This window comes from Pteropus alecto, unplaced genomic scaffold (genome assembly GCF_000325575.1).
Source record: "Pteropus alecto unplaced genomic scaffold, ASM32557v1 scaffold7, whole genome shotgun sequence".
NCBI lineage: Eukaryota > Metazoa > Chordata > Mammalia > Chiroptera > Pteropodidae > Pteropus > Pteropus alecto.
In genome coordinates this window covers 4,119,076-4,134,241 of record NW_006494614.1, presented here as the reverse complement: position 1 = coordinate 4,134,241, position 15,166 = coordinate 4,119,076, and the positions used below count along the sequence as shown (strand labels likewise).

General features: G+C 37.8%; 1 protein-coding gene and 1 pseudogene across 1 annotated transcript in view; one reads left to right on the top strand and one right to left on the bottom strand.

The window, feature by feature from the left end:
* The window catches only part of NDUFAF4 (NADH:ubiquinone oxidoreductase complex assembly factor 4), a 6,292-nt gene extending 3,097 nt beyond the window's left edge, over positions 1-3,195 (bottom strand). Inside the window, exons 1-2 of the mRNA XM_006926286.3 lie at positions 2,959-3,195; positions 2,346-2,449 (exon numbers count right to left, since the gene is read on the bottom strand). Of these exons, the coding sequence (XP_006926348.1) occupies positions 2,346-2,449; positions 2,959-3,094 (240 nt within the window). The 5' untranslated portion in view covers positions 3,095-3,195. The remainder of the gene's footprint in view (positions 1-2,345; positions 2,450-2,958) is intronic.
* Positions 3,196-11,766: 8,571 nt separating this feature from the next.
* On the top strand, positions 11,767-11,884 carry LOC112474980 (annotated as a pseudogene).
* The last annotated feature ends 3,282 nt before the right edge of the window (positions 11,885-15,166 follow it).

Here is a 15,166-nt window from a genome sequence, read left to right as displayed (position 1 = left end):
CAGGTGCCCCTTAAATATTCATGTGTCTCAAGTTCTGGCCCAGGCCCTCTCTTCCTCTTATATATTCCCCCTAAGTAATCCCACATACCACAGGAACTTCCATTACTACTTAATTACTTTGAATCTGTTCTCAAACCTAGACCTTTCTCTTGATGTACAGACCCAAATTCTCAAATGTCTAATAGGCATTTCTATTTGGGTAATCTACGAGCACCTCAAAATGAACATGTTGAAAACTGAACTTATCCCTTTCCTCTAAAAACACAATTCTATCCCATATTCTCTATCTTAGTGACTAATACAACCCACCTCCTATATCTCATTCCAAAACTCACAGCTTCTCTTATGACGTTATACCTGTCGTCTCCCTCTCCTTCACTCATTAAGTCCAATCAATGACCAAATCCTGTTGATACTGCCCTCTTAGTCTCTCTTGCAACCATTTACTTCTCTGCGCGTCACTCACTAAATCACCTTAGTCCAAACCAATGCCTCTTGCAGGAACTACCTCAAAAGCCTCTTACCCGATCTCTAACTGGATAAAATGCATTTTGTTCTCGCACAATCCAATCTCAAAACTGCCCTTATTATGAAACAAATCTGACAGCACTCTTCCACATGAAACTCTTCAATGACTCCCCACTGTCATAGGTGAAAGCCCGAATTCCTTAGCATGACAAATAAAAATCTTCATGATCACCGCATCCCAGTTCATTTCTCCCAAATTCATCCCTCACACTTTCCCCTAAAAGTGCTGAACTCCAACCATTCTCTCAAAGTATAACATATGCTCCTACCTTTATATTGTAACTCTGGTTTGAAACACTCTTCCCAACTTCTTCACTTTCCAAAACTCAAAACTCCTCTTATCTCCTTCTACTCCATACACATTTTTATTAAGATTTCCCTTCTGATTAATATTAAATGCTGAAATTTATATTATTATATACTGAAAAAATATCTGATAAAATTCAACATCCTCTCTTGATTAAAAAATAAAACTCTTAGCAAACTGAAAATAGAAAAAAAGTCCTAAATGTGATAAAAATATTTTTAAATCAGAAACCATATCATTTTATTACAATTAATGCTGAAACTTTAGAAGCATCCTATGCAGGGAAAGAACAAGATAGAAAACAACTTTCGCTGCTTTGCTAATGCTACAGACAACACAGTAAGAATTAGGTATAAATACTAGAAAGAGAAAATTGTAATTCTATGCTGATAAGAATATCTTTAGAAAAATAAAGAGAATCAACTGAAAAACTAATAGAAATAATCATCCAGCAATGTAAGCAGCTGCAATACAAAAATTACCCACTTTCTGACATATTAGCAATTAAGTTAAAAAACTTAGTGTAAAAAAAGATCCTATAGTAACCACCTTCCCTCTGTCCCTCAAAGAATAACCCAAAGATGTTAATTCTCCTCAAATTAATCTATAAATTCCAATTCAATTACACTCAAAATCCCAATAGGACTTATGAAAGAATCTGACAATGAGCCAGGAAATTTTTGAAAAGAGAGAAGGTCGTAACAGATATCAATACACATTACAAAGCTCCACTAACTAAAATTGTATAATTCTAGTGTAGAAATTAAAAAAAATAAAAATGATAAATCCATAAACAGAAACCATCCCTGAGCCTCCAATCTCAAACACATCCCCCTGACATACTCGCAGTACCTATATTTCTCTTTCATAGACAATTATCAGTTATTCTGTATTTATGGTTGCTCATCTGTTTAACGCAATACTATAAGTACTGTAAGAACAAGCACTAGTTATGTTTTGTTCGATCACCTTATACAAAGCCCTTGTGCCTGGCATTTATAGATGGATTTATATATAGGTTCCCATTCCCAATGTATTGTGACCTCCCTACTTTTACATATCTTATGTGAATATATCCTCCAAAAAACAAAAACAAACAGCACTAACACAATACTGAAAGAATCCCTAAAATTAGAACATACCTCAGTACTCTAAAAGGTGAGAAAATAGCATTAAAGCTCTCCTTTGATAATTCAAATGAAAACCACTGGAAGTACTTTACCAAATTCTACAAATTCTGAAATAATATCAAATAATTAACAGATGCATTCGATCAATACTTTCACAAGTCTTTTAGAGTTTTGGTAAATATCCAAGGAACCATGTTTCTTGCTTAGACCACTGTGCTTATTTAAATTTTGCCAATGCACTACATTCTGGTCACAACTTCACTGGCATTTTTACATTTGCAGAGAACCTCTCTTTCACCATTTGCCACACTTTTTTTGACCATTTTCCTGGAGCCCCAAAATATTAAATTAATTATTTACTTAATTATAGCATACATTACCTGCATAGAAGACACAGGATCTTTGGAATCAACATACACATCTTTCAGTAATGACAGCAGTTTGTCATCTTTTCTAGCAATTTCTCCCTTAATATCTGGACGGGCTACGGAAAGAAATAGAATGTCACAATATCAAAACCAAAGAAATTCCCTCTAAGGTCCTAAACACTTAATAAACGACAGTCACTTTTAATTTCTTGTTAAGAAACAATCACTTGGCCAGCACGGAAAACATTTTAAAGTAAATCAAAATGCTAGGTCAGGCTCGGTGTCCATCGTTCTGTGAAAACACCTAGGGAAAACTTCAGCTGCACATGATTCCTTCTGATTTTGATTCTCTGTATCAAGTGGGTAAGTGTTAAAGACAAAAAGCCGGCGAGGGCCGGGTCAGTGGAGTCGCAGGTCGTCATCTCCGGCAGCCGACTCCGTAGCGGGCACAAGGGGGAGGGGAAGGGGTGGCTCAATGTCACCGGCCTCGTGGCTCCACCTTCCCGCGCTCGGCTGACCTGAGCAACTGAGGCCGACACAGGACACCCCGGCCACTGGACCAAAGTCCACCAGCGCGGAACTGCCCAGCCGGCAGCGGGAGCCCGGGCGCCCTCGCACCACTTACAGTTCATCTGCTCTCGCAGGAGGCTCTTGGTAGACGGGTGCCTCGGAGCGGCAGAGGGCTTCATCTTGCTGATTTCCCGTTCCGCCCGGTTCTCTAGGTTGAAGTTCCTGATCGCGCGAGTCACCGAGGCCCCCATCTCTTTACAACATGATTCCCTCAGGTTAACAACGCACGCGGGGGAACGCCGACGCAGGGGACCTCCGGAACGAACCGAGCATGCGCACGTGTGGGGTCGACCCGGTCGCGCTCCGGAAAACCGGCACTAAATGCGCGCAGTTTGCCCCCTAGCGGCTGGGAGGGCACAAGCCGCGTCTCCGCAGCGAGTGTATCATCAAAGGGAGCGCCCCCCTCCGTGACCCGCGTCTTGCTCTCACCTGCCGCTGCTTCCGGCAGGAGGGGCGGAGGTTAGGGCTGAAACTCAAGTTTGTTCTCACCAGTGGAGACTCCTGGAGTGACCTAGGCAACTTTAAGACAGGACTTGTAGACTCAGAATTAACTTTTCTAGAGTAAGGCGCAGCATTGGTTCAAGCCTCCCACGTGATTCCAAAGTTTCAGGCCGGGGAGGGAAAGCCGTAAGGAAATTAATTGATCGTGACCTTGAAGTACTTTTACAGGTCCATGCAGCGAAAGAGGAAGCCAATAAAAATGGAACTAATTGCAGCAGGATAAAGGAAGATTCGCAAATTGCACTTTTCTGCTTTCGTGAAAGGAACATAATGAAAGTGTATTCATTTTCGATGAATTTTGGTTCTCTGTGACTCTTATTTAAATGTTCCTTATTTTCCTGTCACCTTGCTTGTTACATTTCTGAGGTCTTGTGTTTTTTTTCTTGATTTTTTTTACATCCTGCTGTCATAACTTATTTAACTTAATTTTATCGACTTAAGTTATACTGCCCTTTCCTTTTTATTTTTGATACTAATTTGTGTTATTTACTCTTATTATTATTAAGTGTTCAGTCACCATGTCTTTCCCGTTTTTCCTGCCTTCCTCATTCTTTTTAAGCCAGGGAGACCTCCGTATAACTTAATGAAAGGAACAGCCAATAAGACATTAGAAAAAAATTAGTGTTACATATGCCCTACACACACACACTCATTTCTGAATGGATTACTGTGTTGATTTTTTTTAAGATTCTTTAGTAATAATGCCATTAATCCACAAAAAAGAACCTGCCAGGAAGTAGCAGGGTTTCCAAAGTAACAATATTTTTCAGACTGTGGCTGCAAGATCTGTTTTTAGTGTTCCCAGATCTGCTTAGCAAAATGAACTTGCTTATTTGTTTTTAATCAGTTAAAAGCAAGACAAGAATCCATGTAAAGATAATCGAATTGAAGTAATAAAAAAAAAAGAATCGAAGTAAAGAAAGGGCCGTTTTATTTAAAGAAAAATAATGAAATTATTAAATATACTTAATCATAGTAAAAGTACTACAAGGAATGTAGCTTCTACCATTATTATGAAACATTTTTACTGGGATTGGTATTTGGATTTTATAGAGGCTAAAACCAGTTGAGAAGTTATCCTGAAGGTGGCAGGCTACCCCAACATTTCCATCTTTGAGACAGGCATGCTCCTAACTTGGTGCTTTTTAGCCCAGGTTTTCATATTTCCACGGGTGTCAAGAAAATTTTATCTGCCTCGTTATGACCATGACCGTCAAAAACTATGGTAGCAATTCCACTCACTGCCTGTTAAAATATTTTGAAAGTGAAAAACTAATTTTCATAGAAATGCCACCACACTTCTGACAGCATGAAAAAGTAATGTTAGAGGTTACAGGAAGTGTTAGGTTGCTGTGGGGATTACTGCATAAAAGAATTCCTTGAATTCCCACATTTAGGTAGTGTTTGGATTCAACATTTATGGAACATTCAACTTGTGCCAGCTGCTTTGCCTGGTCCTGGCCTGGTGCTGCTCAAGCCTGCAAAGAACTGAACAGAAGGCAGATGTACACCACCAGAAATGCACAATTGGCTGTCATCCTTTGGGAATCATCATGGAACTAAAACCTGAACCGCAAATGCATAATTTCAGTTCTTCTTGTCAAAACATGTAAATTAACAGGAAGTCTGAATTTAGAACTCCCTCTGGGCTTATGTTAAGTGTTGAAGTCAGGTCCCCAAGGAAAGGATAACTAGGATGCTTCTCAGAATTAAGCATCTCTCTGAGTAGAGTGTTATGATGGGTATATACTGCCGAATATCTTAAGATACAAATAAAATAAATCCAGGGGCTGGCCAGCACACTAGAATGTAAATTCTAGGAGAAAAGGAATTTTCGTCTGTTTTGTTCACTGCTGAATCCGGCGCATTGAACAGTGCCTGATACCCAATAAGAACTAAACAAATGTCACGTAAATATCAAATGAGCCCAAAGACAAGCAGAGCCCCTGAGCTGGAGTCCAGACCTTAGGCAGGTCCTCTCTGCCTGAACACTAGCCCCTCTGCCAAGAGTGAATCTTTGTGACAGACATTCATTCTGTTGAACATACTTTCCTCATTTTAAAATTGGCACAATGGTAGTAATTATCTAATGGGTTTCACACAGTTTAAAATATAAAGTGTCTACTACAGTACCTAGCTTAGAATATGATATTCAGTATTTGCATTGCTTTTCATTGTCCAGAGGAGCAGAGAGAAGTTTATGGCGGGGGGCGGGGGGTAGAGGGAGATATTATGGCATCCTGGTCTCTAGGTAAATGAAAGGAATAAAATAACTAAATATCTAAAAGTAAAATGAGACTAAATTAAAAAATAAGTATTCTAAATTTCATTTTTATTTGCTAATTTGTGTGTTCTCCACACGTGGTGGCATTGGGGGGCTCATTAAGGTCGGAATTGGGTAGATATTATAGCTCAAGGGCACAAAATGCCACCTGCCTTTGTATAGCAGTGGCAACAGAAATAGTCCCTAGCCGGTCCCCTGTTTGCTTCCCTCCTAACTTCATCATCAGTCTTTCTCTATCTGCCTAGACTTTCACCTTTACATACTCCTTCCTTTGAACACATTTCAAGAGCAGTTTATATTCTCTAAAGAATTGCCCTTACTAAATCCACGTGACTGGTGTCTCAAGGAGTCCAGGACAGCCCCGGAGATTTCACTGCCGAAACCCCAACTGGTAGTGGGCAGAGCAGCAGATCTGGGAGGAATGACTCACCCTGACAGAACCTCTCCAGGGGCAGGACTCCAGCTCAGGAGACAGGGGATTAGGGAAAGCCTAACAGGTTATTTACAAAGTTCCCAAGCTTGACCAGTTCCATAGTGATGCATAGTGATGCAGTGTTGTAGGTTTGTGAAATCTTGAATATCTGGGAGGAAAACCCAAAGCCCCACACGGAAACAAACTAGGCTTTGAGCAGATCCACTAATTACATTGAGAAACACTGGGTCTCATAGATAAGAATTATCAACAAGCAATTATACCCAGATGCCTGCTCTGTGGCTACTGCACTCATGACTTTTGTCATTGTATGAGTTTCCAATTAGTGCTAACAAATTACCACCAAGTAGTGCCTTAAAACAGAACAAATTTATTCTGTTACAGTTCTGTAGGTTAAAAGTCCAAACTGGGTTTTAGGAGGCTAAAATTAAAGTGTTAGCAGAGTTGTCTTCTTCTCAGAATCTCTAGGAGAAAATTCTTTGTTTTCTTTATTTTTGTTTTTTGATTTTTGTTTCTTTGTTTGTTTGTTTGTTTGTTTGTCTTTGACTTAGTTACCATGTGCAGAAATTCCTTTAAACAGAGTTATAATTTCATCAGGGGAGCAGAAATAGAAAGAAGTGTACTTTTCTTTGTGATTACATTGCAAAGCACCTTTTGCAAATTTTGTGAATTAAGTGGGGAGCATTTGGTGTGTGGGGTAGGGCATCATCTTCGGAATATTCTTATCTACCAATTTAGCTATGATATGTAGTAAAATCAAAGAGAGAATAATGGAGAGAACATCTAGTTTTCTTCATTCAGCCCACGAATTTATCTTCCAATGAACCTATCTAATTGTTGAAAAAATAAAACCGTCTTGCTTGGGCAGTAGTAGTCTTTCAAGATTTGCCAAAGAACCATAGTAGCTCACTAATAAATTGCCACTACTTTGCCAGGTCTGGGCAATTCTTATGTCTTCATCTTCTTTGGAGCACCTGTATCTGAGAAGCCTCAGTCAACAAGAGTAGGAATCTCCCTTGTATAAAAGCAGCATGACTAGTTTCCCTAATTACAGCATGTTAGATATGTCAGAAGTCTACCACTTTTCTCTTCTTACTCTCCTTCCCCACTCCATTATTTCCTTCTTGGTTCAGAATTTTATAGTCACCCACCCATTCCTTCCTTTGCATTCAGGTTTTCCTCCTCTTCTCTGCATGTATCCATTTTTAAAAGGCCGGTACTCCAAGGGAAGGAAAGCCATTTGTGGAAGAGTTTATGTTTTCTGAACTCATGGACTGGAAGAAGGTAGCTGTCTCAAAAGCGGGGAGGAGAGGAGGGGAGTAGAGGCAAAAGCTACCGGGAAAAAATGGGAGATGAGAGAAAAGGAAGAAAGAAAAAAGAGGATAGAGTCAGAGGCAGAAGGGGTGTCTACAGCATTTAACATGACCAAGGAGGCTCCTTATCCAGCTCCTCTCCCTGCAGCTTCTTCTTTTGCCATTCTCCGTGCACAAACTATTTAGAAATGAACATCAATGAAAGAAATAATTATCAAAACCTGCAGAATACAGTTAAAGCAATATTAGAAGAAAATGTATGTGTGTTTCTATTAAATACATTTGTTAGAACATGAGAAAGACTGCAGGTAAATGAATTTGAATTAAGCATTCAAATCAAAACACAAGAAAAATATCAAAATAAATCCAGAATATATTTCAAAGCACTGAAGATAAATTAGAAATTAATTACATAGAAAAAAAGAGTTCTTTGAAAATATTAAATCCAACAGATCCAAGTGAAAATAAAGGCATGAATAAAGCCCTTTAGAATTTTTTGGAAAGAATATGATCACAAACATAGAGAGTTTTTTTTAATTGAGAGAAAATGATATACATAAGTTTATATACAACTTTAATATATATCTCTTCTCCTGAGTGACTTGCTTTTAACCAAGAGAATGTGGCAAATGTGAATAAAATCAAGTAGAATAGAATAGAATAGAATAGAATAGAATAGAATAGAATAGAATAGAATAGGGCATAGTTATAGAGTAGAAAAGACTATAAAATAGAAAATGCTTACTCTCATTATTACTTTACATTAGATAAGACTTCATTGTAGGATACAGGAGTGAGAGATTTTCCTGTTGGTTTTGAAGAAGCAAGCTGCCATGTCATTACAGAGTCTTTCAGAGAGGCCATAAAGAGGTCATATGGCAAGGAGTATCAAGGGTCATTAAGAGATGAGAGCAGCCCCCAGGTGACAGCCAGAAAGAAACAGGTATCTCAATCCCATAACCACAAAGAACTGAATTTTGCCAGCAGCCACATGAGCCTAGAAGAGGACTCCAAATTCCAGAAACTAACACAGCACAGTCAATACTATATAATTATTTCAATTGATTCACAAAATATAATTGGTTAAATTCAACATCCATTACTAACAATAAAGTCAACCAGCTAAGAACAAAACTTTCTTTAGTGGATAAAGAGTACATATCAAAAATTATAGCAGATATCATATTAAATGGTGAAATGTTAGAAACAAGATCAGTAAAGTCAGTGCCCTCCACTATTGACCCTATTCAACTTTTGCTGAAGGTCCTAGCTAATAAAGAACAAGAAAAGAAAATAATAACGATTTGTTCTTTTGCAAAATCACCACCTCTGTCTTCCTAGAAAATTCGAGAAAATCGTTCAAAAAGCTATTAGATCTTACAAAAGAATTCAGTAAGCTAGCTGTCCTATACATCAGTTAGAAAACATAATGGCCAAAAAATTCCACTGACGATAGCCACAAAAACTATTACACATCTAAGAATAAGCTTCCAAAAAGGTGCAAAACCCAAATTAAGTAAACCACAAAACTCAAGAAAATAGAAAAAGAAACACAAGGCTATATATACCAGGTTCCTTGATGCAAAGTCTCAGGAGTATAAAAATGTCAATTCTTCCACAAATTAATCCATAAATTTAATATGTTTTCAATTGAAATTGTAAAGCGAAACATAACAACTGATACTAAAGTTTATCTGGGAAAGAAAATGAAAAATTAGGCAATTAATTTTTGAAAAACCACAGCGAGGGAGGACTTATCCTATATCAGAATACAATATAAAATCTTACAGTGTGAGATTGATACAGAAATAGGTAAATAAATCAATAATTATAATAGTGACAAGACAAATCTAATTACTCATAGAGTGACATTTAAAATCACCCCATGATATAGAGATCTAACTTCCTCCACTCCTAAACAGTCAAATTTTCAACCACATTTATTTACAAGTCAGCCCTTGCTCTCCATTCCCATTTATCACTTGGTTTCTTGTCTCCGTCTGTCCAGTTTTCCCTGCATAACATAGCTTTCGTAATTTATCTGCCCCTCTACATCCTCACTCTTGCTTTTTATACAAGTAAGAAACAAACATTTCATCATGATTATGTTTGGGTTTGATTCCAATGAGGTAATTTTGTTATGTCTGTAGCAATTTAATCAATACGATAATTCTCTATCTTGGCCCCAGCTACAAAGGTATCTCAACAATTAGGTAAGGAAAAAAAGTGAAGAGTCATAAAGAACAAGCAAATACTAAAGAACTAATTTTCATTTCAAAGAATGTGAAAAGGGAATATGAAACAGAATTCCAGAAGGACTCCAGAATAGCTGTGAAAAGCAAATTATAACAAGAGCAATTTACCTTTGCTAGCAAGCCCAACTCAGTAACTCCAGAGTAAGGGTCTGTGTCCTCTCTGTCTGTTTGCCCATATTCAGATCTGGCCTTTTCTTCCTGACTCTTCAACCCTTTCCTTAACAGTTGTAATATAACATAGTGATTACAAACAGCCTTAGCACCAGACAGACCTGCGTTGAATCCTATCTTCCTGACTACATGATTTTTGAGTAAGTCCCTTAAAGTTTCTGGTACTGTTTCCTCATCTGTAAAATGGAATAATAATGCTATTTACCTGATAGGATTGCAATGAGATATAATCCATGTGAAGGCATAAGACTTGGCATATAGTAAACATTCAAAAACAGTTATTCTTTCATATAACAAAAAATTAATATGAAACATTTTAATAGTAATAACTTTAGGTTTGGTTAGCACTGTACAGTTTAGAAATTAATATTTTCATGTCCATTATTTCATTAATACATTATTAGAATACTCTTTAGCGTTTTATTCCTATTACAGATATTTCAGAAGAAGCATTTAGCTGCCTGATGTTGTTTTTAAAATGGTGGAAATCATAGGAAGTGTGTGAAATGCCCTTGCCTATCGACATTTGGGAGCAGTTTCTTATTGTCAGTTCACACCCTTGCAGGCACGACTCTGTCTTTTCATCCTAATAGTCTCCCCTTTTGCTAGCTTCTCCCTCCCTCTGTCTCTAGGAATTGTATACCTCTTTCTAAACTTTAGTACACACAACCCTTGCTGAGTCTCATTTCTGTTGGATGTGACATTATTAGCCAAGACAGGGAAGCAGATGTGGTAGGCAGAATTCTATGACCCTTACTGACTCTAAGCAGAGAACCCAGATAAGCCTGCCTGGACTTCTGACATACATAACAATGAAATAATAAATGGATATTGTTTTAAGCCTCTAAGCTCGTGGTGCCTAGTTATGCAGCAATAGAAAAAATAAATACAGCATGTGGTCTGAGTGTAAGGTTCGGGATTAAGTGGGTGGCAGAGGATCTGGGCAATCATAAAATCAGAGAAAGCTATACCCCTGTGTATCCTTGACCTTGAAACCACAAACTCAGGACAGCTCGAGGATTGCATCCTCCCCTCACATCTCACTCAACATATCAAATGCCTGATAACATGCCAAAGCACTATATGAAGCACTAGGGACAAAGACAAGGTCAAATCCTTGTGACCAGGAGTGACAATACTGTAATGTGATGTTATCACATGGGACCATTAACAGAAAGAACATACTAGGAATAAAAATACAAGAGAGTAGGAGTAAGCATACGCGAAGTGACACCAAGATTTTGCCAATAAAATGGGAAAATCATGACTCACGCAAATATAAAAACATGTTCGTGATTTTGCTTAACTCATAAATGAGGGAACCAGTAAGATTTATAACCAATTAAAAGAATCAAAAACCATGCCATCAGCGGGGAGAGAGAGAGACAGATAGACAGACACAGAGAAAGGGAGGGAGGGAAATGAGAGGGAGGGAAGAAAGGAAAGAGAGATAGGAAGAGAGGGAGAGAGAGAGAGGTGGTTAGGAAGAAAGGCAGGGAGAATGGAATGAAGCTATTATTGAAATCATTACAGCTCAGCTGGTAGAGGTCTTTAAGCGACGAAATATAGAGCTCGGTCATTATTCTCTATGTGTGAAGGTCTCTTGAATAGAAGTTAGAGAGTCATAGACCTGTTATAGAAAAATGGTTGACATCTACATAAAGAATGGTTTGAAAGAGAGAGCCCAAGTAAGATGCTGTTACTATTGTCCATTTGGGAGGTAAGCTGTTTTTGTCCAATTTTCTTAGGGTTATCTATTTAATAAGAAATCATTGGAGAGATACTGTTTAGACAAAGTTTGAACATGTTTCTGTAAGCAATTGTGTTTATGTAAGTAAGAATCTTCTTATTTGGCAATGCAGCTTTGTTATAAACTAGTGGTAGCCCTTTTAAAAATAACTTTTGAGTCTATGGCCATGCCACCCTGAACATGTCTGATCTCATCTGATCTCGGAAGCTAAGCAGAGTTGAGCCTGGTTATATTTGGATGGGAACCCACCTAGGAATACCAGGTGCTGTAGGCATTAAAAAAACAAAACAAAACAAAACAAAAACAACCTCTTGATTATGAAATTTTCAAACATTTCAATGTACAGAGTTTAGTATAATGAATCACTATGTACTCTTCACCCAGTGTCAATAATTACCAATTCATGGCCAATTAATTTTTTTCTACATACTGTATCTTCCCATTTTCCCACCTCCTCCGATTGTTTTGAAGCAAATCCTATATATCTTGTCATTCTAAGGGTATCTTACTGAAGATAGGACTGCTCTTTTAAAACATAACCATAAAATAATGGTAGTCTTTTTAAAACAGCTGTAAATGAGAAAAAGTATAGACTGTTGTGTGAGCATACATTTGCTAATTTGTTATTTGTTTTCAATGAACTTCAGCAATAAAGTCATAATATGGCTGTTAAATGCTTCATGCACAAGAAGCTCTTGAAATGGTGTCTCACCCTCTCTGCACACTTCACTGCCCACAGGCTTCCATTTCACTGACTTTCTTCCCTCTAAAGGCTGATTAGTTTGCTGTTCATCGGAAAAGTGACTCTAATCTCAAGACACCAAAACTGAACTCACCCAGCTCATTTCTGTATTAATTCCTGCTACAAGGCCATTTTTGTTTTTAATTGGTTGTTTGAGCCAGATGACAAGTGAAATGTGATTCATGTGAATAACAACATCCCATCCCCGCTCCCTTGCCAGCACCCCCACCTCCGCCCCCCAATCAGTGTTCTGGTTAGTGCCTAATAGCTCTACTTTGCATGCGAGTGACTAATTTTCATTTTCTAACTCAGAATCCAATAGAACAAACAGAAGATCTGTATACTCATAAATAGTAGATCATGCAGCAAAATTCCTAAACTTGACACATAGGACAACAAAGATCTAGAGATGTGAGAGGCTGAATAATGGCCCCAAAGACATCCAGGTCTGTGAAAGTGCCTTCCATTACAAAAGAGACTTTGCAGGTATGAATAAATTAAGCCTCTTGAGACTAAGAGATTATCCTAGTGGGCCCTAAATGCAGTCACAAGTTATCTTATGAGGGAAGCAGAGGAGGATTTGACACAGGAAAAGGTGATATGATCACAGAAGCAAGATGCTACTTTGTGGCTCTGAAGATGGAGGAAGAGGCCATGAGTCAAGGAATGCTGGGAAAGCTAAGAAAACAGATTCTCCCCTAGAAACTCCAAAAGGAAAATGACCCTGAAGACACTTTAATTTTGGCCCAGTTAAACTGATTTCAAACTTCTGACCTCCAGAACTGTATAAAATACATGTGTGTGTTTTTAAGTCACAAAGTTTGTTGTAATTTGGTACAACAGCCATAGGGAACTAATACAAGAGGTCTTCACTGTCTTGCCAAGATAATGTAGCCAAGTCGAGGTATAGCTGCACTAGATCCCATGTCTTTTGGCTCCTGTTTTAAGATAAAAGATCTCTACTCCGCTATTCTAATGCACACGTATGTATACAATTGATATATGGTAATTAAGTGCTTTGTAGAAAAACAAACACTTGTCTTGATTTTGGTTCTGGTCTATGCTTTGCAAACTAGCTTATCCCATAGTTTTAAAGAAAAGCAAATTTGCTGCTACTCTGTTTACCTTGTCTGGGTCACTCTTTAGCTAAGGCAGTCACATCTCTTAGCTCCATAATGAACAGGCTGAGACAAAACCAAATCAGAAGAGATGGAGTGACTTACCTGAGAGCCTATAGATGGTTAAGGGCAGGTAATCCAAGTATACTGATTCCCCATCCAGTGTTCTTTCAAACTGCATGGAACTATTTTCAGTCTAGAATTTGAGAGCTGACCAGAAAAGGAAAATAGATATAGTCACTACTGGGACTGTATAAGTAGTAAGAAGATGGATGGTAGTTTTGAATTGAATAATTTAGAGGACTTCACACTTTTTCATATATGTGACAGGTGGGAAAGGAGAAGTGGCAGGTGGAGGACTGGAGGTATGTGCCAGGAGTTCAGCAACAAGGCACATGCAGCCAGTTTTTGAGGGGATCCAGGTTACCTTTTACCGCATCTCTATTTTGAGATGGCACTTTCCCTAGATTGAATGGCAAAAGCCTCTCACTCTAGGAGTGAAGAGCTACCCCAGGTTTCTGTGTCCACAACAGACTTCTCCATGACCCACAACAAGCACCTTCCATAGAGTCTCCTTTTTTTGGAACCAGAGTGGCATCTAAGGGGTGTTCCACACCTAAAACCTTGTTTTTAATAACCCTGGTCCAAGGACAAAAGAAAAAGAAATATTCCAACAGAAAACAAGGCAAAAAAAATAAATACAAACTTCCTCTTTCCATGGCTGTCAGACAGGTTTCTCAAAGGGGAATATCCAAGGATGTGTTTATATGATACAGTGAATACTGGCTCCCTTGTTTATGACAAAAAATGTAAACAATACCTATAGCATTTTGTGTGAACACACAAACTTGTGTTGTTTATTGCTTTTACTTTTGCACTTTCTCAACTATATTGTAGTACCCCTGGGTCAATATCATAATCACTCCCCTCCATATGTCTACAGCACTTTATATGGTGATTGCAAACAGTACAGGTTTATAAACATTTATTGCTGATAATAAAATGCAAATTTACAATTTTTATTTTAAAACTCAATTGTATCTTAATGGAAGTTACTGATTTACTCCTTAATCTTTGCTGCATTTCCACATGTAATTCCTTAAGCCTTTTAGGTAAATCCTCAATATTAATAGAAATATGATTTTAATCTGGATTACCATGAAAAAATTAGATTTGGCACAGTTTCTTGATAAAATTAGGGAGACGTAAAGTTAGAAAAGACTCAAGCTTTGACTCTCAATCAGGTGCTGTCCCGAATAAATAATTCCTTACTTTATTTAAAATACTACCACTTACTGAAATTAGTTATTTATATATTACATGGTTAGTTACATGTGAATATGTATTATAAAATGAATACAGTAAATTATATAAATAGTACAATAAGACAACTATTTTTTTTTACAGGTGAAAAGAAAAGTTTTATTAGAAGGGAAAGTATACTTCCAGATGTGGAAGGGGGCCTGAGCAAGAGAAGCGTGGCTCAGAAGGCCAAGACAACTATTTTTAAGTATCTTTTTAAAACTGTACAGATAGTGCTTTGACATTCAAGATTAGTTTGCTAGGGCTGCTATAATAAAGTGCCATGAACTGGCTTAAACAATAGAAATTTATTGTCTTAAAGTTCTAGAGGTTAGAGATCTGAGGCCAAGGTGTTGGCAGGGTTATTTCCTTCTGAGGCTGTGGGAGAGAACAT